Source organism: Petromyzon marinus, chromosome 24, assembly GCF_048934315.1.
Source record: "Petromyzon marinus isolate PM22_M1 ecotype Great Lakes invasive population chromosome 24, UKy_Petmar_22M1.pri1.0, whole genome shotgun sequence".
Classification (NCBI taxonomy): domain Eukaryota; kingdom Metazoa; phylum Chordata; class Hyperoartia; order Petromyzontiformes; family Petromyzontidae; genus Petromyzon; species Petromyzon marinus.
Window position 1 is genome coordinate 12735813 of NC_133690.1, and position 22261 is coordinate 12758073.

The window sequence follows — 22261 nt, forward strand, 5'->3', positions numbered from 1 at the left end:
TCAAATACTTTTTTCCCTCACTGTACACACAGAGTGTATAAATGTGTCATTTCCTGATATGCTGTCTCATCATGGAATAACAATTACTAAGATAATGATGTACGGCCCTTTGTCAATCCACCGATTGCCAATCCACTCCCTGTCAATTAACTCCCCAGGCCATGGGGGTTATTTGACCATATTTCACCACGCTAATCAGTGTGGATGCTCAGGACCGGTTCAGATTTCACTCGTCACTGACATTTGCCACGGCTGGAAATCAAACTCAAGTCCAGGGTCTATTGCGTAGTTTGCTAACCACTACGCCACTGCTCCTCCCCCCATGTGCATTATGCATTATGCAAGACTGTATATAATAGTGTGCATGTGCTCACCGTAAATATGTAACGTAAGTTTATCGTTGTCTGCCTTCGCTTTTTAACGCCTCTGGCTCTGCACCATGCCCACTGGATTGATAAAAATGCAGAGATTAAGGGCTGTAGAAAAGTTCAAGACTTGAACGTGCGATTCAATCTTGGAATCGCAGTTGTGGGCAAACGCCGCGTGAAAAAAATAAATGAATTGATGGCCTATAAATTATTAATCAGCAACATTCACAGCTCGGTGCCGGGTTTTTTATTTTACATTTTCACACACGGTGCTCCAGAGAATCGCAATGGGAAATGACGGCGCTGGGCTCTGGAGGGGACGAGGTCTGGTTGATGATAATAATAATAATAAAGCCTTGTCTGTGGTGCGTATGCTGTGGCGTTCATAGTGTTGCCTGAATGTTGATCCTTGAAATTCTGGAGGTGGTATCTCAAGAGTACACTATTGTTCGCTCTGATCTATTGACCTGAGCTGACTATTGATTACTCTTGTTAACTATTCTTAGCTCTGATCGCCTTTTGTTGATTCACCCAATTTACGTCCTATGAACTACTGGCTCATGCCGCCGTAGCCTTAGAATAAGTGAGTTGAGTTCACGTTAAATAATCCCAAATTTATAAAAGGGGTGAATTCACAACCTGTCCTGCACAGTTTTGCTCAGGGCAAAGGCATGGATTCAGCACAAAGTTATCTGAAATCTGGAGTAATTTCAGACCGCTCATTGGCAAATGTAGAAGGAATTAAATTATTTGCCCATCATAAATGTGATGAATTGTCACAATAAGAGATGGCGATTCAATTTACAATAGATTTCCCTTTTCCGTCTTATTTTTATTGTCTCCTTTTTATTGTGTATTGTTTAGTATCAGAGTACTTGTACAGTTGTACTTTACTCCAAGGTCCCGAAGATCAAGGGATGCAGATCTTCTCTGCGTTCCCAGATCGAGGTTTCGGTCTATATGGGTGACCGAGCGTTTTCCCGTGTCGCCCCCAGGCTATGGAACGCCCTTCCACGAGACATTAGGAGTCTCTGAGTCTGTGAACATGTTTTTAAATGCGTCTAAAAACCTATCTATACGCTTCCGTTTATTAAACTTTTAGTTCATTTCGTAAATGGATTATTAAAATGGATATAGAACACAATTGCTTTGATGCTGAGTGTCTGCTGCTGCTGCTGCTGCTGTGTTTTGGACAGCGCTTTGAGATCCTTGATGAAAAGCGCTATATACATGTAATTATTATTATTAGCTTAAAAGTTACATTGCAAGCCATTTGCGCACATTGTTGATAATCTGTCCTCACACACTTGATTTGACACGTGCATTGTGAGACTAAGAATCAATTTGAATCAATTAATCGATTTATTGTGTTTTATAATGGCACTGAGCCACTATGCGTGTCTCTGGGCCACAATGTGAGTCTATGGATCTCTGGGTGAGTCTGTGGGGACGAATATGTGGATCTATGTGTGTGTCTATGGGTATCTGTGGGAGTCTAGGTCTCTATGGGAGTCTATGAGTCTCTGAGTGAGGTTATGTAGGAAGCCACTGTCAGAAAATGTTTACACATTTCTCAATAAATCCACTTGTATACATTATTACCTGAGACTGGAAAACCCAAGCTGGGCATTTTTGGTTTCCTCAACCTGATATCCATGAAGCCACCCCTGGTGAGAATATAAATATATGAATGACACTCGTATCTATGTGCGCCTCTAGTTGGTGACTTAGAAGTTAATTGGCGGCTCAAAACACACTATCCGCAGAGTGACTGGACAGCATTTATAGGTTTCACACAGCGGCATTTTTTTTAAACACAAGTAAAACATGCCTGAGATGCTACCGTGGTGTTATAGTTAGCAAGCTGGACTTCTAATCCAGAGGTTACCGTTATTCGATCTCAATCTCCCGGCACGGCATTTAAAACAATTGGGAAAGTTTACTTAGTCCACCCAACGTCTGTCCACCCAGTGGTATAAATGGGCTACGCCGCAGTTAGCCTACCTGCAGGTCACGTGTGGTGCAGCTCCTGTCACCTAAGCTGTCTGACCAGCGTGGAAGAGTAGGCCAAATACCCCATAGAGCAGCGTTCCCCAACCCTTTTGGCACCATGGACCGGTGTCGTGGAAGCCAATTTTTTCACGGACCGGTGGGGGGGGGGCGTTCATCATTGGGTCTTTCCCCCTTTTCAAAGAAGCTCTCCAGCAACGTTTGTGTTTTACTCATTGTGGCTACTAAGGGTTAGAGCTTGTGGGCTTACCAACACCACGTGACTGAGACAAGTGCGCAGTGCGGGACAGAGGCGTGGATGGAAGTGTTAAATAATAAAATAATGGGGCGGGCCACGCGCGGACTCACCGCTCTCACCTCCTGCTGCTGTGCGGCCCGGTTCCTAACATGCCACGGACGGGTACCGGTCCACGGCCAGGGGGTTGGGGACCCCTGCCATAGAGGGTCTCTCTCGGAGAGGTCCTTTCCACCAGCAGTGGCCTTTCGCCAGTAGAGGCGTTCGCAAGCCAATGCCGGGCTGCATCGTTATCTTTGCCATTTTTAACACAAATCTGAGAGCGACTGTGTTCTGTGGCCTGCGGTTCACAGTGCGAGTCTTGAGTTTGTAAAACATAGCGGAGCTGTAATAACTGCGTGATTGAGAAGTGCTTGTCTGCTTGACCCGCTGAGCACAGTCCAATCGTTTTTTTTTATTTTCGCGACATAGATCATAGCGTTTGTTCGCTGTCACGTTGCCTGTTGCCTAGAGGCCATCCATGTTTGATACAATGTGATAGCCTGCTCTTCGAATGTAATGCTTGTGTACAAAGGGGCCATAATACATTTATAGAATGACAAATTATTAGCAACGATCCGTTTTATGATGTCATAATGCTAGAGTTACTTCCTCTTCAATCATTATACTACGAACACTAAAATAAGTAAAAATGTTACAGCCCCTTTTACTGTCGACTTTTGGATGAAGGCATCTCCACAACGTGCCAGTTATGAAGGGGTGTCTGACCTCACTTCAGCGTGTCGGTTAGTGCGGGTTGGATGAAGCAGAGGGTAGGTGGTGTTATTGGTTAGCCACGACCAGGAATCGAACTCAGGGAGGCAGGTTCACAGACAAGTGCGCCAAATGCCGACATCATACTGTGTAATAAATCACAGCTCTGGCAAAGGTAGGGCTCCCTAGGCCAAGGCTAACCTAATTCCACTCCTGAGCTTAACTAACCATGTCCGTTTGTAACTCGAGTGCCACGGCGCCGATGGATAATGATCACTTTTGACTAAATTAATTGGCGTTTAACGGAAATAGGCGGCATCGCGGAGGGAAAGGTAGGGTTATGGGGAGGCCGTGTATTGATCATTGCCTTTGAAGATGTCAAACTCGTAATCACACCACAATTTAACAACACACACAACACCACCCCTTCCCCCTCTGACCTCCCCAAAAATATACGGCGCAGATGCAGCCGTCATTGACTGTCATATACGCGTAGCGGCGCTTTACAAAAATGCGTGCCTTAACGTTACAACTTCAAGCGCGTAAGGAAATGCTCTCGAAAGTTGTTTACGTCAAAATAAAAAAAATGCAAATGCGTCTCCACGTTTAAATCGTGATCACAACCAAGGTGCCGTCACTTAGATGAGCTGAGACCTGGCAGCTGAGTTATCTCGTTGGGTACGGCCTTGCAAGAACGCAACTTCATCCCATCGATGACTTGTCTTACAAACTCATTACACGTTCAATCTTGATTTGGAGCTGTCGTGACTGCAGGAATCCATACTCTTTGGTTCTTTCGGTAAAGTCACGTAGGTAGAAAAATAAAATAAAATAAATAATATATCACACGACGTTTCGATCGCAACACAAGCGGTCGTCCCCCTGGATTATTTTTTCCGCCTGAGGACGACCGCTTGCGTTGCGATCGAAACGTCGTGATATATTTTTTTTTTATTTTCATTAGACGTTGTTCTTATTGACAATTACGGGTACATGTTTATACAAGCAGAACTCCATTCTGTGTCTCCCACATATAAACAGAATGAAGTTCCAGTCCATTGGCCTTTTGACTTTCCAGACCAACATTATACAGCGGTGTTTGTTTCAGTGAGCAGACTCTGGACAGGGTTTGAACTTCTGGGTCTCCACGAGATTAATACATTGTGCTCTTGTCAATAATATTTGGAAGCCCAGCAGCATTCGTTTAACATTTGTTCTATTTGTTGAACATGCCTGACTGCTGATGAGAGCCAAAAGGTTTGAAACCGGTACATAGTTTGCTTGCTTAAACAAATGTTGCTGGATAATATTCGTCTCGAAAGCCGACAGGTCGATAGAATGCAATTATTTTATTTGTATATGGAGACACGGAACATTGCTTACATTGGTTTGTTTTACCCACCTGGTTAGATAAGAGCGATGTTTTTCAGAGTCCCTTCTGGTTGACATCATGTATTTCTCAAACAACAACAAAAAAAACCATTTGTCAGTATTTAACATTTACTTTAGACGTCATATTTATTTTAGGTCCCTGCACTTAGCCAGTCCGGTCATGATGCAGCCCCTCCTTTTGTGTGTTAGTTTGTTTATTTTATTTCGCGAACGGCAGATGCTCTTTTTTGCTTCAAGGGTTCCTTCGGCCGCCAAGCCCCGCAGCGTTGCCGTCGGGATGTCCAGCGCACGGCAGGCGTTCGCCCCGCGTGTTTTTAACCAGGTCAACCACACAGCGATCATGAGCCGGGTTGGGTTTGCCGCTTGATAGGGATGCAGAGTAAAAGGCGTTGGGGAAGTTTCTCTTCCCCGACCGCCCTCCCCCAACACCCAGTTATTACGCCCGGGGCTCTGAACTCCAATCGATTGAGTCAACACAACGCCACGCAGGTCACGAGACCATCAGCACCTGTCCCCGTTGCCGGCTAATATACGAACATTGGCCACTTCCCTCGAGGCCGGGTGTTGCCCATTTTGTCAAAAAAAGCATTGCGTCATTGGAATTGTGACATATTTGAGCCCAGCAAGCTCTGGGGCTCTTCGTGTGATTAAAATCCATCTCTCTGATTACAAATTACGGCCACGGCAGTAGTAGTCATTCGTCAGCTAGTGGAGGGGGCTTGTTAATAATAATAACGTCATTTTACATAGCGTCATTCATGCAATTGCAGGCCTCAGTGCTGCACATAAATTAGCCAGCCCCTTACACAGTTAACACAAAAACAAAACACACCTACTTATCAAATCAAAATCTATAATGACGAATACATAAATAACAAGACAAATGCACATAACAAGAAAATGATCATCACAGGGAAAATAAATTCTAATAAATAAATCCGTTCGACCATAATCCCAACATTTCGCCGGATGTCATCGATTACAATTTTAAAGCTGAATAATTAACGTGGCAGCTCAAATGAATGAAAATAGATGGGCTGTGACGTGCAATTGCCTGAACTGCTGTAATGGGACTGACCAGAAATATGGTATTCTCTCTCTTACTTGCCGTTCTGTTAGTGATTAAAGTGGAGGAGAGTAGGAAGGGCACTTGTCTCGAATGATGTGAAATAATGAGTGATTGTACATATTCGATATTGCACGTGCTATTTGCGGCTTGTTGGCCAGAGCCTGCCATTCGTGGTCCACAGGTAAATGTTCAAGTGTTTTCTGTTCCTTTTATATGTACTGCAGTTGGATCCGTTTTTTTTGACACTTGCAATTGTGGCCGCGTTCCAGCTCTGTCTGTCACCGACCCTTGACCTCCCCTTGGGTTGATGCACCGGTGCACCTGAAACTGCACCTGAAACATTCCCTGTTCTCTTACTGCCACTGTGTCATATTTCATTTGTTTTAGCTCTTCCCCCATCCCTTGGCCTAACCCACATGCTATTTTCTAACCCTTGCATAAGCCGAGGTTAGACAACAAGACAAAGATTCCCCCGTGTAGCCTTAACAGACTTTTGGGGCGAGTGCTGTTAGCGAGCACCTATGAAGGCCGGAACGGCACACAAAGGAGGTGGATGGCCCAGCACCACGCCCGGCCGCCTTTGTCTCCCCTAGTGGCGATGTTTACACACCGCACCAGGTACTCATTTGAGACTGAGTCCACATAGGGGAGGCCCAGGACCGGTTCAGAAAAATCGTCACCGGTGTTGGCCGTGAGCGGGAATCATAGCGGGTCGTCAGGTTCATAGCGGGTCGTTGTGTTCATAGCGCGAACCGCTACACCACCGCTCCCTCCCCCACACACGCACACGGAGCCATCCCCATGTGTAGCATTTGCGAGGCTGGTACACATGCAAGGCCATGCACGTAATCTCCCTGCGTGTAGTCCACAACAAAATTGCATTAAATATGCGCATTATTATTTGGTAAACCACACATGTTGATGGGAACAGATGAACGCCGAGATGTTCGTGAAGGAAGAAAAAAATATCCCTCAACCTTAACAAAGAAAATGCAAATGTTTTATTTGAATTGGGGATACCGTAAAGGTTTCTGGATCATTTTATTTTTTTCCAGAAAAGCCGGTTAACGATATTAATTTGCTGTCATGAGCTGCTGTGCGAGTGCAGGTCGTGGGGGAGGGGGTAGTGCAGTGTCCCAGTGATTCACGCACACTGCACCATTAACCCGGCGACCTGAATATCATTCCCAGCCATGGATAACCAACAGCGTCGAGTGATACCTGAACTGAACTATACGAATAATAACGATGGTGGTGGTAGCCATGGTTGACATAATTTCGAGCTCGTAATACACCTCCACCACACACTTCATCAACCCACGCGAAACCAGCGTGGAGAAGAATGGTCACAACAAAAACAACAACAACAACCGTATGTGAAGATGTGCTTTTTTGAGCTGCCACTCTCTCTCTGCCCCCCCCCCCAACCTTATTTCCTATTTAAGCTTCTGTTCATCCTCCCAGCCCCCCTCTCTCTCTCTCTCCTTGCCTCTCTGTCCGTCTTTCCTCCCTCCTTACCTCTTGGTGGACTTGTATATGTATTTCTACTGACCGTGTACCTCGTATTTTTCATTCTATTTATGCTGGTATGTGCAATTCAAAGGTTGAACACGAAATTTAACACTCTTCTGAAATTCGTGGTCCGCCAGGAAGTGTCTAACTGTGTTGTTGGCCTGACTGGTTGTGCTTCACATAATGTTTTTTTAGGTTTAATTTTGATTTAAAGCTTTCGTGACTGCAGTAATTCATATTCTTAGCTCATTCGGTAAAGTCATATATATTTTATTGTTTCCCTTCAACGTGACTTTACCGAAAGAGCTAAGAATATGTTTTTTTAGGTTTGTTAAATTCTCGTCTCTCATCTCTTTTGTTGTATTTACCTCCGTGATTTGTTCTTGACACCTGATGAAGATCGCTTGCGTTGTGATCGAAACGTCGTGATTGTCTTGTTTTAATATAATTTTATTGTATTTCTACATACGTGACTTTACCGAAAAAACCAATGAGTAATTTTATGCGGTCACGAAAGCTTTAATACTTTATTAACAACAACCGCCATTCGATACGAAGTGGCGGTGACAGCACCAGGGTGCCTGTGGCGGGCGATGCGCACTTTAAAGGCCACGTGAAGTGTCGAACGCTCGCTGGCAGCTATAAGTCACACGGCAAGCAGTGGATTGACAATGGGTCATGAATGATGCATGTGCCTTGTTGTTACGATACTTTGTATCTGTTTTACTTGTGTATTGTCAAGTGAGGACTCTGCCTTGTAAATTGAACGAGCAAGATTGAAACACAGTTACAGCTGCTTCTTTCACCAGCGTTATCCTCTGAGATTTTTCTTCATTACTTTCCTTTTTTTATTATTGTCCTGTATTGTTTTAGGGTTTCCAAGGGAACGCTCATTTCTACGAAGTTAAATCTAAAGCAAGCTCTACACGATCTCTGATTAATCTACGAATGTTTAATTGTGTAGTGAGTTCAACTGAATCGCAGACGTACTCTTTGGAGGCAACACAAGACTCGGCTAAACAGAATAACAACCTATAATGGTGGACCACCAGGCTAACTACACTAATTACAACGGACCGGACCACAGCTTGGGTCCAGGTCCACGTGTTGGAGACTCTTGTAGGACGTAGAACGTTGACGAAGGTTTCTTCAGGATGAACAACAGCAGCCAGTCCCTCTGGAGGGACCCGGCTTAGATCCTCTGTGTCGTGGTGGCTGGCTCCACCCTTAGCCACGACCACCTTCCAGAATCCTCGATCGGGATCTCGACCCTGACACGTGACCACAACAAGCCCCGACTTGGGGGCCCTGTGTAGACTTAACCGGTCACGTGTCCTCCGGGGTCAACCAGAGCGCCATGGTTCCTTAGGAACCCCATTCCCATGGCCGGCACTCCCGCACCCTATCCTGTAGGGGCCGGCACTGCACGCCGAGCGTCCCACACCCACGTGGTGTCCGCGATGTCGCAACATCGCACGCCGTGCCCTCCTAGGGCCGCTACTGCACCCACACCCACGTGGTGTCCGTGATGTCGCAACATCGCTCACCGAGCCCCCCTAGGGCCGCTACTGCACCCACACCCACGTGGTGTCCGCGATGTCGCAACATCGCACGCCGTGCCGCCCTAGGGGCCGGCATTCCACAGTGACATCCCGGGATGTCACGACAATTGTAACAGGAATACGAGCATGCTTTGCGCGTCAAGGTGGCGTCATTTCACCGTTCGATATTTCTGTTTAATTCTCCAGTTTGTTGCTTCGTTGCTTAGGGGCATTCATTTAATTGGCCTGTTAAAATGTCGGCTACGAGAGAAGCACTTTACGTTTTCATAAAAAACTTCAGTTATCATTGTACGACACGAGATGGGTGCTTTACATATTGAACTAGTTTTCTTTAGGAGGACGCAGTAAAATTGTTTACACTTGCGACACTCGAGTATGCGAGCGGAATCCCCTGTTCTGCCGCTTAAACTTTTATTGGATTTGTCGTGACAAGAATTAGCACTAATTGTGCGTGTGATTTTCTCTAAGCTCATGCTCACTTGAGATAATCTTTGTTGCACGCTACACTAACCGCAAAATTAAGATTCATCGACCAGGCGATTGCTCTTGACGAGTCACCAGCAATTACCGCAGCAATGGGGCGAATGCAGTGAAATCAGGGTCCAACTTGCATTCAAATCAACTCGGGGCATTATGTTGTTGTTGTTGTTCAGCGTACACACAACGGTTCGCGAATGCGACCCTCTCACCCCACCGCGAAAGTTTTCGCGGCTGTGCCCGAGCGCGTGGTGTGAAATGTCGGACATCAAGACGAACAACACATTGGAGAGTTGGGCCTACTCTCTTTTTCCACATGGCACTTAGGTTGCTGCTGCTGTTTGGTTCACAGTATGAGCAATAAAATACAACTACTGACCCGCAATGTGACCATTTCCTTTAGCCCTACGGAGTAATTTAACAGTCCTTTGCAAATTGACCGCAGAATGAAAGTCTCATCTCACGATGTCGGTCACGGAGATTGTTCGACTACACTTCACCATGCCGGTCGGTGCCGGTTCGTGAAGGAGGTGCCCAAGACAAGTTCGAATACCACTCACCGCTAGTCTTTTGCCTTGGCCCGTCATCGAACTCAGGTCACCGGGGCGTGAAGAACCACTGCTCCACAGCTCCACCTCTGTGCTTCACATCGTCGCAATCATCAGCCACGTTCAAGCCACTGCCGTGTCGAGGCCTCTCCTAAGCCATCACCATCTCCCATGGCCTTGCGTCGTGGCCCCTTGCACACGAGCTAATTGCGACACTCCATCACAGCAGCGGGATGTCGTTTTGGGCGCCCTTCCCTCCTTTGGCCGCCACTCCGTCGTTAGTCTCGACCAATCAGCCATCGCCCCTTCTAGCGACGCGTCCTGCGCAAGCCCACTTAGTTTTCATCACAGTCTTCTTCTTCTCCTTCTTCTTCTTCTTCCACGCGTCTGTCCCACTCGTGCGGGGTGTTCCGCTGTCCTTGCCAACCTTCTCCACGCTGCCCTCTCCTGCGCCATCTCTCTTTCCGCTCCTCGGGTCAACACGGTCCGATCGCACTACATCGCCCCCCCCCCCCACCTCTTCTTCTTCTGCCTTCCTCTTCTTGATCTCTTTCCTTCCACTTGCACCACTTGCCACCTTCTGACCCACATCATTTTCCTGTTGTCCCTCCACATGACCGAACCACACCAGAGACTTTTCTCTCTCTGTCTCTCTGTCATCTTCTCCGTGACATCTACCGCCTTGAGCCTTCCTCTCACTTCTTCATTTCTCACGCCGTCCTTCCTTGTTGAACCCAACATCCACCGCGACATCCTCGCCTCTGATGACAGCCATAGCTTGGTCCTCCCTCTTGCTTGTGCCCCAGCACTCGGCCCCATACAACAGGAACCGGCCTCGCCACCGTCTCGAACAACACTTTTCCCTTCAACCAAACTGCGACCCCTCACTCACTATGATCAAATCCGCAAATGAGAAGAAAACCTCCTCAAAGCATAAGAAAAGTCTTGTTCCGGAAGTCAATATGACATCCGTAGTATGTTCTCCCATCCATAGTTTCCTCTTGACGTCTCTCGGTGCAATCCCAAGCACACACAACTGTCCACGCTTCTTTGCAGCCTCCGTCCCATTCCCTTTGCCCACGTTGCTGGGTTCACTTTAATCGGCACGCTTGCGTTGCACGGCACGGCAATAAATATATACACGAGCACTGTTAACGCGCACAGCAGGATAACCCCCGCTCACCTGGCACAGACCGGGGAACAGGTTTACACGATCGGGGTACACATTCCTCCAGCCCAATAAAAGGGTGATATGTATGCATCACCCCCCCCTCCTCCCACATTCCTCCGTGCTCTCCATCCGCTATCCAAGGGATGAAATATTTATTTCATATTTTATTCATCCTCTTCACGCACTCATTTAGCACAGGGATGCTCAGCAGGGTATAGGCGGCAGGCATTGCCCCCGTTGCGTTAAGTCACGCCACTGAACGTCGCCTCCAGGAACAACAACAATAACAACAACCACAACAACAGCTACACATCTTAAGTTACAGAGCTACTGTGTAGGGAGGTTCTGCACTAGAGTAGCTGTTTTGTTTGTGAGTGATTGCGGTGCGTAGGCTCAAATGTGGTCTGCAGTTCCGTTAATAATAATGAACCAAAAAACGTGCCCCATGCAATGTGTTATGTTTTTTAAAGCTACTCCATTCCGGACACATGGAGACGTGAATCGTCGTGAGTTGAGGTGTAATGAGTGTGCATGAGTGCGCGAGCGTATTGTTGGTTCATTGCGTGTCTATATGAGCATGTTGGTGATTGCTCCTTTTGATGACTACAGCTTGCGTGATGGTGTCTGGGTTCATCTATATGCATGGCGTCTGAGCACGTGTGCACTCGTGTGTATGTGCACCTCCGATCAGCGCGGTTGGCTACGTTCGGTGCGAAATAAGTAAAACATGCGTAGTACATACGCGTGCACACACAGGTTAAAGATCCTCCCACATTGCCCATTCAGGCTGTGGAGGATGTTTGCAAGCACCTACGACGGTGGGCAGGATGCACGAGAGCAGCTGGTGAAGTCAGCAACATTGTCAGCCACCTTTGTCTCTCTAGAGCTGATGTTTCCACAGCGCACCAGGTACTCGTTTAAGGCTGAGCAAAAGTATCGTGGACGAAATCAGGAGGTGAAAATGCAGGCTCAGTGAAACGTATCAAAAACATGAGCAGGGCAACCTGCAGAGTTATTATCAATTACCTGGAGCGTGGAGTGTAAACGTCAGCACTGGGGGGAGAGAAAGGGGAGAGAAAGGTGGCCGGACATGTATGTGCATGTACAAATACAAATATCCCCCGTAGAGCCTCAATAGACTGTTGGGGCAAGTGCTGTTAGCGTGCACCTATGAAGACCAACAAGGCACACGAGGGAGTGGGTGGCCAGCACCACGCCCGACCGCCTTTGTCTCCCCAGTGGCGATGTTTACACACCGCACCAGGTATTCATTTGAGGCTGAGTCGACCTAGGGGAGGCCCAGGACCGATTCAGATAATCGTCGCTGGTGTTGGCCGTGAGCGGGAATCACACACACACACGCACTGCGGTATTTCCTTTTTGGCACAACAAAAAATTGTGGCCGAAGTTATCCGTCGGAATCTGTTGTCATCAGTGAATAGCTGTGGGTTGAACAGGAATATTGACAAACCACATCCTCACGCACGCCTGCCACACCTACACATTACGCGGGCAACATTAGACAGACAGCGCTTACAACGGAACAGACAGAGAGCAGTGACGCAGTCACGATTTCGTTCAATAAATCATTGCTGCGGAGATACGGTCGGTGTGCAACCGGACAGCCACCTGGTCAGCATGCACGGTTGCCGAATGAGCACGGCAAATTAATTTAAACGGCAGATTGCCCAGTGCAGCAAAAAGCTCACTCATCCTAAACAGGGAAGGGCATCTGAAAATTGGTTCGGGCGGACGAGGGTTTGCGGTGTAAATGAACCGCGATGTTGCGCGTTATTACGGGACAACGGAGGTTCCGTTGAAAAACAATACGGTTACTTACGGTTACACGTAATCACCATCGTCAACAGTGATGGGCCCTACCCACCACTGGACGAATGCCATCGTCCCTCGTGGTCTCGCGTTGCCGTAAATCCACATCCCGATCCTGCATGCGAAGTTGTCTCATCTCCATGGCGGTCATCCCTCTCGGGGCTGTTCCTCCTTCGGCTGCCGTTCCATTCACCAGTCTTGTCCGTCGTCTTCGAGTGATGTCTCCTGCCCAAGCCCTCTTTCATTAACAGTTGGCTATTAAGCCCTCTCGTGGCTAGCGGACGTCGATCGGCATTGGCATTTTGCTCCCGAACATATTGCCGCAAGCAACAATTAGAATGGAATGGTGGCTGTTGAATGTATTTGTTCCCTGAATCGCGTGTTCCTTTATCCTGTCTGTTGGTGCATTTCGAAGCATGTGCAGAGTGCTTCAAAAAAATGTTAACACTTCCGAGAACTTTAAAATAATACCACGTGACGTGCTGTTGCTGCTGCTGCCTCCGGGCTCTGGAGACCACCTGTAGAAGGTTCCAGGCCACGTGTTGACAACGATGGCGAACAAGTGGGAGACTCGTTGACTTTTTAAAACTATTAATATACAATTGTTATCATGTTACAGTGTATTATCCGTTATTTGGCCATTAAAAACGAGTCCTCTGTAAGTGTTAACATTGTTATGACAGCACCCTGTAGAAATCTCGTGATTTTTGTGCACTTTTGAACATTTGTTATTGTTATTTTTACATTTGTGTTCGTATATTTGACGCCTAATCTATGCGCTTAATGCACGTCTATTTATCATCCATAAGACTGCTGTAAGGATATTTTACTTTTCTTTTTTCGAAATTCAAATAACAAGCGTAGGGGTGATAAAATATTAAACGGACCAAAGATTGTTTATTTCTGACCCACGCTGCCTGTGGTTAACGATTAGGAAACCTTGAGACATCTTAACGTTTTAATTTAGCTTTGAAGTCAGCGCTACATTTGGCCACACATTTTGTTTAATCCAATCAACATGACAGGAAGCAGGTTACAATATATCTAGGGCAATCACTCGGAAAAAGGCACGTCGAACAATGAACATGCATCGCACGCGGCTTCGTTAATGACGATCACGCTAGTAAGGGAGCGTAAAGTATGTTTTAATTGCCCGAATCAAAGGCGAGGAATTAACCACCAAGGATGTATCTAATGGCACTATATATCCAGCTGTTAAGCATCTGTGACCTTTTACTGCAATTCCTAAACGTAGCCTGTGTGGCTCTGCAATTATCCCACCAGCTGTACTTACAAAAGCATCTCTCCTTTAAGCCTCGCTGCTCTCCTGCGTGCCGTGTTTTTGTCGCCACCCAGGAATCTTCCACAGCATGTTCTCTCTGCTGACTATGGAGTACTTCAAGCTGCAGCCAGAGCAGAACGGATACCTCATGTCCTACATAGGCCTGCTGCAGATGGTGAGAGCTTTTACACCATTATTTTCCCAAGTGCAATGCTAAGCCAAAGCTCATTTACCGCTTGTTTGATCGTTGACACACACACCAAAACCGTTCACACGTATGTCACATTTTAAAACGGTGTGTTTCGTCATATGTCGTTGGTGTGGAGCCGTAGCACAGTGGGTAAGCGTAAGGCACTGTGAACCCGACGACCTGAGTTCGATTTTTCATTGTTGGCCAAGGCTAACGTTAGTGAAGCGGGGACATTAATTTCGGGTAATTTTGTGAAAAATCCAGTTAATTCTATAAATCGGCTGCCAATGAATAATTATGCACGTGCAGGCCATCGGTCCCGAGGATCAGTGGCGCAGTGCATCACGTTCTGCGCTGTTAACCCGCTGACCTGAATTTAATTCCCAGCCACGGCTAACACCGGTGGCGAGTGATACCCGAACCCCCCTTTTCACCAACCGGCGCTGACCAGCGTGGTGGAGTACGGTCAAGCAACTCGCACGACCGACTCGGTATCGGAAGGCCTTCATCCAGCAGTGGATTGACAGAGGGCTCGACAATACCATGAATGGAGATGTGTGAGAACCCAATGTGTGTCGTTGCTCGGCTGCATCATCGTCGTCCGAGCTTTACGTTGCAACTCCACCGAAAGTTTAAACGTGAGGGGGAAGTCTGCCTAATGCTATGCACCCAATCTTTGTGAAAAGCTGACGATGACAGTCAGAAGAGTTGTGAGGCAATGCATGTCACACAGCTTGGCGTACGTACACTGCCTCCTAAATGTGGAACATAGCTTACACGGATTGAGATCAATTCACCACGCGTGTGCCCGCTTTTTGAAAGCTAAGCATCGTTCATGCTCTTCGGTTTTATTCGGTAAAGTCACGTAGGTAAAATAAAGTAAAATAAAAGAAAACAATTAAATCACGACGTTTCGGAGGCAACGCAAGCTTCCGTCTTCAGGCGGATGAGTCACGGCAGAAAATCAATTAAATCACGACGTTGCCTCCGAAACGTCGTGATTTAATTGTTTTCTTTTATTTTACTTTATTTTACCTACGTGACTTTACCGAATAAAACCGAAGAGTATGAATCCTTGCAGTCACGAAAGCTTCAAATCTAGTACTAAGCATAGTTGTTGCATTGGTGGGTGAAGCACCGTGGTCTTGCCAGGATTGTGTTGAGGCCGTGAGGTGATCAGGATGAAATTGGTGCTGTCACCTCCTCGTGTGTGTCTGTGCGGGGTTTTTTTTTTTCCGGGTACTCCAGTTGACCCCCCCCCCCCCCCTAAAGTGTCAAATTACTTTTGATTTAAAGCTTTCGTGACTGCAGTAATTCATATTCTTAGCTCTTTCGGTAAAGTCACATTGAAGGGAAACAATAAAATAATAAAATATATATAAAACAATAAAAATTCTCACGACGTTTCGACCATAACACAAACGGTCGTCATCAGGTGTGTCGGTTTGCCTATGTTATGGTCGAAACGTCGTGAGAATTTGTATTGTTTTATATATATTTTATTATTTTATTGTTTCCCTTCAACGTGACTTTACCGAAAGAGCTAAGAATATGTCAAATTACTTCTTCATGTTATTTGGCCAAACATCCCAATGCAGGACCCTCCAGGAAATTAGTCTTTGAGACTCGGTGAGTCTTTACCTGGGTAAATCGTTATCAGTGTTAAACGCTGGGCATTGATTGACATTATTAGGGGCTGTCATTGGTGATGCAAACTGCCACACACTCATATGAGCATTGTAGTTTTAGTACGCTAGCATTGCTGATTGCTATTGACGATGTGGTAACAAAAGCACTCATCAGTATGGCGATTGTTAGTTCAAACTGGGTAAGTAATTGGCATCATTGTTTACCCTGAAAGTGGGACATTCCATTGGCTAAGCATTCCATTAGGCAGTGAGCAGGAGAATGGAATGGCAAGGGCTTTAGCATGGGGGTGGCCTTTTGTATGCTGAAGTTCTTTCGCACAGTACGTATCCAACCGCCAGCCGAATTCTTGGCGAGATTTCCTTCCTCGTGGCAAATTGCCATGAATACTGAACCTGTTTGTCGCACGCGTCTCTTTGAAACCAATATTTGTCAATGGAAGTAAATAAATATAAATTTCGATTTAAAGATGTCGTGACTGCAGGGATTCATATTCTTGGTTCTTTCGGTAAAGTCACGTAGAATGGAAATAATAAAATAATAAAATAAAACATTATATAATTCTCACGACGTTTCGGCCACAGCGCAAGCAGCCGTCCTCAGGTGAAGAACAGAGCTGTCGGAAAGACAGCGTCGGCTGCTTGCGTTGTGGCCAAAACGTCGTGAGAATTGTATGTTTTATTATTTTATTATTTACCTTCTACGTGACTTTACTGAAAGAACCAAGAATATAACTAAACATACCCTTGCCCCATTAACATCTTCACAAGTTCATTTTATTTTAATTGCTTAATATTTTTTTCAAGGTATTTTCCCTCTACATTGCTTAATATTTAGACTCTGTATGATGATGTTTTCAAGGAATTTATAGGAATTCTAATGTGTCCCAGGTCACCCTTATACTCGATGGGTTCTTAACACGTTGTAGATTGAGGCTATTGATCGATGCATTCATATTTGGACATAGTGTAAATTATTATATTATCTCTTTTAGCGTTGTTGCTACGGTAACACGCACTATTAGTCATCACCATTCATCAGACGCACAGCTACCAAACTGTAGTAGTCATCACCATTTATCAGACTCACAGCTACCAAACTCTATTAGTCATCACCATTCATCAGACTCACAGCTACCAGACTCTATTAGTCATCACTATTCATCAGACTCACAGCTACCAAACTATATTAGTCATCACCATTCATCAGACTCACAGCTACCAGACACTATTAGTCATCACTATTCATCAGACTCACAGCTACCAAACTATATTAGTCATCACCATTCATCAGACTCACAGCTACCAGACACTATTAGTCATCACCATTCATCAGACTCACAGCTACCAGACTGTATTAGTCATCACTATTCATCAGACTCACAGCTACCAAACTATATTAGTCATTACCATTCATCAGACTCACAGCTACCAAACTGTATTAGTCATCACTATTCATCAGACGCACAGCTACCAAACTGTATTAGTCATCACTATTCATCAGACTCACAGCTACCAAACGCTATTAGTCATCACCATTCATCAGACTCACAGCTACCAAACTCTATTAGTCATCACCATTCATCAGACTCACAGCTACCAAACTCTATTAGTCATCACCATTCATCAGACTCACAGCTACCAAACTTTATAGTCATCACCATTCATCAAACTCACAGCTACCAAACTGTATTAGTCATCACTATTCATCAGACTCACAGCTACCAAACTATATTAGTCATCACCATTCATCAGACTCACAGCTACCAGACTGTATTAGTCATCACTATTCATCAGACTCACAGCTACCAAACTATATTAGTCATCGCCATTCATCAGACTCACAGCTACCAGACTCTATTAGTCATCGCCATTCATCAGACTCACAGCTACCAGACTCTATTAGTCATCACCATTCATCAGACTCACAGCTACCAAACTATATTAGTCATCACCATTCATCAGACTCACAGCTACCAAACTGTATTAGTCATCACCATTCATCAGACTCACAGCTACCAAACTATTAGTCATCACCATTCATCAGACTCACAGCTACCAAACTCTATTAGTCATCGCCATTCATCAGACTCACAGCTACCAGACTCTATTAGTCATCACCATTCATCAGACGCACAGCTACCAAACTGTAGTAGTCATCACCATTTATCAGACTCACAGCTACCAAACTCTATTAGTCATCACCATTCATCAGACTCACAGCTACCAGACTCTATTAGTCATCACTATTCATCAGACTCACAGCTACCAAACTATGTTAGTCATCACCATTCATCAGACTCACAGCTACCAAACTGTATTAGTCATCACCATTCATCAGACTCACAGCTACCAAACGCTATTAGTCATCACCATTCATCAGACTCACAGCTACCAAACTCTATTAGTCATCACCATTCATCAGACTCACAGCTACCAAACTGTATTAGTCATCACTATTCATCAGACTCACAGCTACCAAACTCTATTAGTCATCGCCATTCATCAGACTCACAGCTACCAAACTCTATTAGTCATCGCCATTCATCAGACTCACAGCTACCAAACTGTATTAGTCATCACCATTCATCAGACTCACAGCTACCAAACTGTATTAGTCATCACCATTCATCAGACTCACAGCTACCAAACTCTATTAGTCATCGCCATTCATCAGACTCACAGCTACCAGACTATTAGTCATCACCATTCATCAGACTCACAGCTACCAGACTCTATTAGTCATCACTATTCATCAGACTCACAGCTACCAAACTATATTAGTCATCACCATTCATCAGACTCACAGCTACCAAACTGTATTAGTCATCACTATTCATCAGATGCACAGCTACCAAACTGTATTAGTCATCACTATTCATCAGACTCACAGCTACCAAACGCTATTAGTCATCACCATTCATCAGACTCACAGCTACCAAACTCTATTAGTCATCACCATTCATCAGACTCACAGCTACCAAACTTTATAGTCATCACCATTCATCAGACTCACAGCTACCAAACTGTATTAGTCATCACCATTCATCAGACTCACAGCTACCAAACTACTAGTCATCACCATTCATCAGACTCACAGCTACCAAACTCTATTAGTCATCGCCATTCATCAGACTCACAGCTACCAGACTCTATTAGTCATTACCATTCATCAGACTCACAGCTACCAAACTTTATTAGTCATCACCATTCATCAGACTCACAGCTACCAGACTGTATTAGTCATCACCATTCATCAGACTCACAGCTACCAAACTCTATTAGTCATCGCCATTCATCAGACTCACAGCTACCAGACTATTAGTCATCACCATTTATCAGACTCACAGCTACCAGTCTATTAGTCATTACCATTCATCAGACTCACAGCTACCAGACACTATTAGTCATCACCATTCATCAGACTCACAGCTACCAGTCTATTAGTCATCGCCATTCATCAGACTCACAGCTACCAGACTCTATTAGTCATTACCATTCATCAGACTCACAGCTACCAAACTTTATTAGTCATCACCATTCATCAGACTCACAGCTACCAGTCTATTAGTCATCGCCATTCATCAGACTCACAGCTACCAGACTCTATTAGTCATTACCATTCATCAGACTCACAGCTACCAAACTTTATTAGTCATCGCCATTCATCAGACTCACAGCTACCAAACTCTATTAGTCATCACCATTCATCAGACTCACAGCTACCAGACTTTATTAGTCATCACCATTCATCAGACTCACAGCTACCAAACTGTATTAGTCATCACCATTCATCAGACTCACAGCTACCAAACTATTAGTCATCACTATTCATCAGACTCACAGCTACCAAACTGTATTAGTCATCACCATTCATCAGACTCACAGCTACCAGGCGCTATTAGTCATCACCATTCATCAGACTCACAGTTACCAGGCGCTATTAGTCATCACCATTCATCAGACTCACAGCTACCAAACTCTATTAGTCATCGCCATTCATCAGACTCACAGCTACCAAACTCTATTAGTCATCGCCATTCATCGGACTCACAGCTACCGAGTTCTATTGTCCATCACGAACTAATGGGAATGATAGATATGAAGAAAACGATTCCTTGGCTTTGCTTAAATGAACTGGCAGTCGCTGTGAAGACCGTCTCCCGGGGATCCCTGAGCAACGACGAGTATATGGCACTGTCTCTAATGCTCGCAGCTCATCGAATCAGCGCACGGCCCTCTGGGCTGCGGGGAGGTCAAGGGAAGAAGGGGAATGACCTGCTCCCGTGTTGCGCGTGCGATCTCTCGCGTGCATAAACAGCCTGCGTCACACTTCATAATTGATGTCCTCCACGTGACCCCAGTGACACCGCTACTCTTTGATGTGCTGGCGCATTCGTCAATGCATGCAAACTGCAGCCGGTCTGCAAGTGCGCACGTGAACTGCTAAGGTGCTCAGCCAGCCACCAACACACACACACAGAAAGACAAAGGATCGCCGGTGGAGCCACAACAGAAAGTTTGCATGATTGCAGGTGCCTTTTGTTAGTGAGCGCCTATTAAGACCGGCTAAAACACTTGAGCGTGTGTTTTAGCAAAGTACCATGCCCGGCCGTTTTTGTCTACCCAGTGCTGATGTTTACAAACTCTTTCAAGTATTCACTTGAGTTGACGTAGGGGATGCCAGGGACCGATTTTAATATCGCTCGCCACTGATGTTAGCGTTGACTGGGAATCGAACTCCAGTGGCCAGGTCCATAGTGCCGTGCGTTAACCACTCTGCAACCACTCCTCCTGCACACACAACACTACTTACACACACCCATACATATACACACAGCACTATTACATATACACTCATACCTATACACACAACAACAACAACCGCCATTCGCCACTAAGTGGCGGTGACGTCACCACGATGCTTGTGCCAGGCCATGTGCACCTTGAGGCCACGTGGAGTGTCGAACGCCCGCTGGCAGGAGGTCACGGGGCAGACCCAGGTGCCACGGGTCGACTGACTGAGATGACTGGCTGATGCACCACCTGTGCCCCTTACTGTGCCAACTTGTTGTGCTTTAGCCACCCGGCGCTCCGCTCGTTGTTGTGAGCGTCGCTCCTCCGCCCTCCGTTGTTGTTGGAGGGCGACTACCTCCAACTGCCCAGTAGCGTCCTTCACGAGCCTCCTCCACAGAGGCCGATCTTGACACCGTTGGTACCAGTCATCGGCAAGTCCACTCAGCTCCACGTCCTGCTGTACCACGTCACTCCATCTCTTCTCTAGCCCGTGCCGCGCCCGTTTAGCCCCCTCGATCCGGCCGAACAAAAGCTGTTTCGGCATGTGGTGGCTGGGCATGCGGGCTACATGACCCAGCCAATGCAGCCTTGCCTGCCGGAGGAGCTCACCGATGGGACCGTGCCCAGATCTTTCAAGGATTTGTGAGCTCCTCACACAATCCAGCCTGGTTAAACCCAGGATGGATCATAGGCAGGCCAGCCTAAATGTTTCTAACCGGCAAAGATGTTCCATCAGGGGGGTATAGCACTACTGTGTGTAAGTAGTGCTATACACACAGCACTACTTACACACACACCCATACCTATACACACAGCACTACTTACACACACACCCATACCTTTACACACACACCCATACCTATACACACAGCACTACTTACACACACACCCATACCTATACACACTGTGTATACACTACTTACACACACACCCATACCTATACACACAGAACTACTTACACACACACACACACCCATACCTATACACACTGTGTATACCCTACTTACACACACACCCATACCTATACACACAGAACTACTTACACACACACACACCCATACCTATACACACTGTGTATACCCTACTTACACACACACCCATACCTATACACACAGCACTAATTAGACACACACCCATACATATACACACTGTGTATACACTACTTACATACACACAAGCATCCCCGCACGCGAGTGTCCATAATACATTGTGTATAGTAGGTGTGTAATGATGCACATATTCGTCAATTAAGTTGTATATTAAAGCTTGCAATGCAAGCGTTCTAATTGCCTAAGAAGAAATATTTCCAGTGTATGCAAATTATATACATGCTGAATAATATTTCACATGAAGGCTAATAGAGAAAATAAAGCTGAGAGAAAACTAATGAGAAACAATACAAATGAGGCAGTAAAAAAA

General features: G+C 45.8%; 1 protein-coding gene across 2 annotated transcripts in view; it reads left to right on the forward strand.

The window, feature by feature from the left end:
- The window catches only part of SLC67A1 (solute carrier family 67 member 1), a 143943-nt gene that overhangs the window by 82847 nt on the left and 38835 nt on the right, over positions 1 to 22261 (forward strand). For both annotated transcript variants that reach the window (XM_032959956.2, XM_032959955.2), the window contains exon 7: positions 14284 to 14384. In XM_032959956.2, coding sequence (XP_032815847.1) covers positions 14284 to 14384 — 101 coding nt within the window. The remainder of the gene's footprint in view (positions 1 to 14283; positions 14385 to 22261) is intronic.